Source organism: Octopus bimaculoides, chromosome 14, assembly GCF_001194135.2.
Source record: "Octopus bimaculoides isolate UCB-OBI-ISO-001 chromosome 14, ASM119413v2, whole genome shotgun sequence".
Lineage (NCBI taxonomy): Eukaryota > Metazoa > Mollusca > Cephalopoda > Octopoda > Octopodidae > Octopus > Octopus bimaculoides.
Genome location: NC_068994.1, coordinates 16,120,251 through 16,121,661, shown reverse-complemented (window position 1 = coordinate 16,121,661; position 1,411 = coordinate 16,120,251). Strand labels below are relative to the sequence as shown.

The 1,411-nt window shown below is 36.6% G+C and overlaps 1 protein-coding gene across 1 annotated transcript in view; it reads left to right on the top strand.

Annotated features, from left to right (window-relative positions):
* Positions 1–1,411, top strand: part of LOC106867680 (dynein axonemal heavy chain 6-like) — a 319,316-nt gene that overhangs the window by 254,742 nt on the left and 63,163 nt on the right. The window contains exon 61 of the mRNA XM_052973027.1: positions 674–787. Coding sequence (XP_052828987.1) covers positions 674–787 — 114 coding nt within the window. The remainder of the gene's footprint in view (positions 1–673; positions 788–1,411) is intronic.

Below are 1,411 nucleotides of genomic sequence, written 5' to 3'. Positions count from 1 at the left end.
GCAACACCATCACAAGTGTTTTTTAAGTGGCACCATCACCAGTGCTTTTATGTGGCACCAGCACCCGTGCTTTTTAAGCAACACCATCACAAGTGTTTTTTAAGTGGCACCATCACCAGTGCTTTTATGTGGCACCATGTACCAACCATTGCTTTTTTCGTAGCAGCATCACCAGTGTTTTTTAAGTGGCACCAGTACTAATGCTTTTTACATGGCACCAAACACCCACACCAATGTTTATGAGGACACCTTGGCATATGAGGACATATGTGTGTGTGTGTGTGTGTGTGTGTGTGTGTGTGTGTGTGTGTGTGTGTTCGTGTTTGTATGCATGCATGCTTTCTAATCTATTATAGTTGACAGTCAAATAAAAGATGTTCCTGATCTTTGAATAAATATTTTATTTCCATGACCACTGATTCTTCTTATTCCATCTGGCATTGGTTGACTTGTATTTAATTGATTATTTCTCTTACTAATCTATTCGCATGCCTGGGAGCCTTGCAAAACCTACAAAGATATCCTTCAGTGTAGTCATAGCTGTTAATATTTAATGAAAAATGATAGGATCCTCTAGGTAGAGGCTTCTATCATTTTTCATCTTCTATGTCAGTTAATACGATTTTAAATTAATGATCAGTAACAAAATTTCCTTCTTTTTGTCTTTTTTCAGGTAAATTCTCTTCATAATATAGAGGAATTGGGATGGGCTGACAGTGATGATTATGATAATCAGTTAACTCCTTTCCAGAAACTAATCTTCATCAAAACATTCCAAGAAGAGAAGGTAAAACCCTTGTTGTATTCTTATACTTAGGTAACATTAGCCCTTTAGCATTTAAACTGGCTGTATCCAGCCCAAATATTCTACCTGTTTTATGTCCTAACTGGCCAGATCCAACATCTCATACCTACCCTACAATGTCATGCGGGAACCAAACAATCAGATCATTGAAATCTTGAAGCTACGAGATAATGCATGAGTAATTCAAAACAATGTGAATGAATATTAGATTTGACAGCAATCTGAATGCTAAAAGGTGAGATCTGTCTATGAAAACAGTTCTCCTGTGATTCTGTCTCATTTCATATCAACTCTCCATCTTTGTGTCATTGTTTCAACTAGACTTAGAACAAAACTATTTTCTATCAATGACTAATTACATCCTTTCATATATATATATATATATATATATATAGAGGCACAGGAGTGGCTGTGTGGTAAGTAGCTTGCTTACATGGTTCTGGGTTCAGTCCCACTGCGTGACACCTTGGACAAGTGTCTTCTACTATAGCCTTATGAGTGGATTTGGTAGACGCAAACTGAAAGAAGCCTGTCGTATATATGTATATATATATATATATATATGTATGTGTGTGTATATGTTTGTGTGTCTGTGTTTGTCCCCCT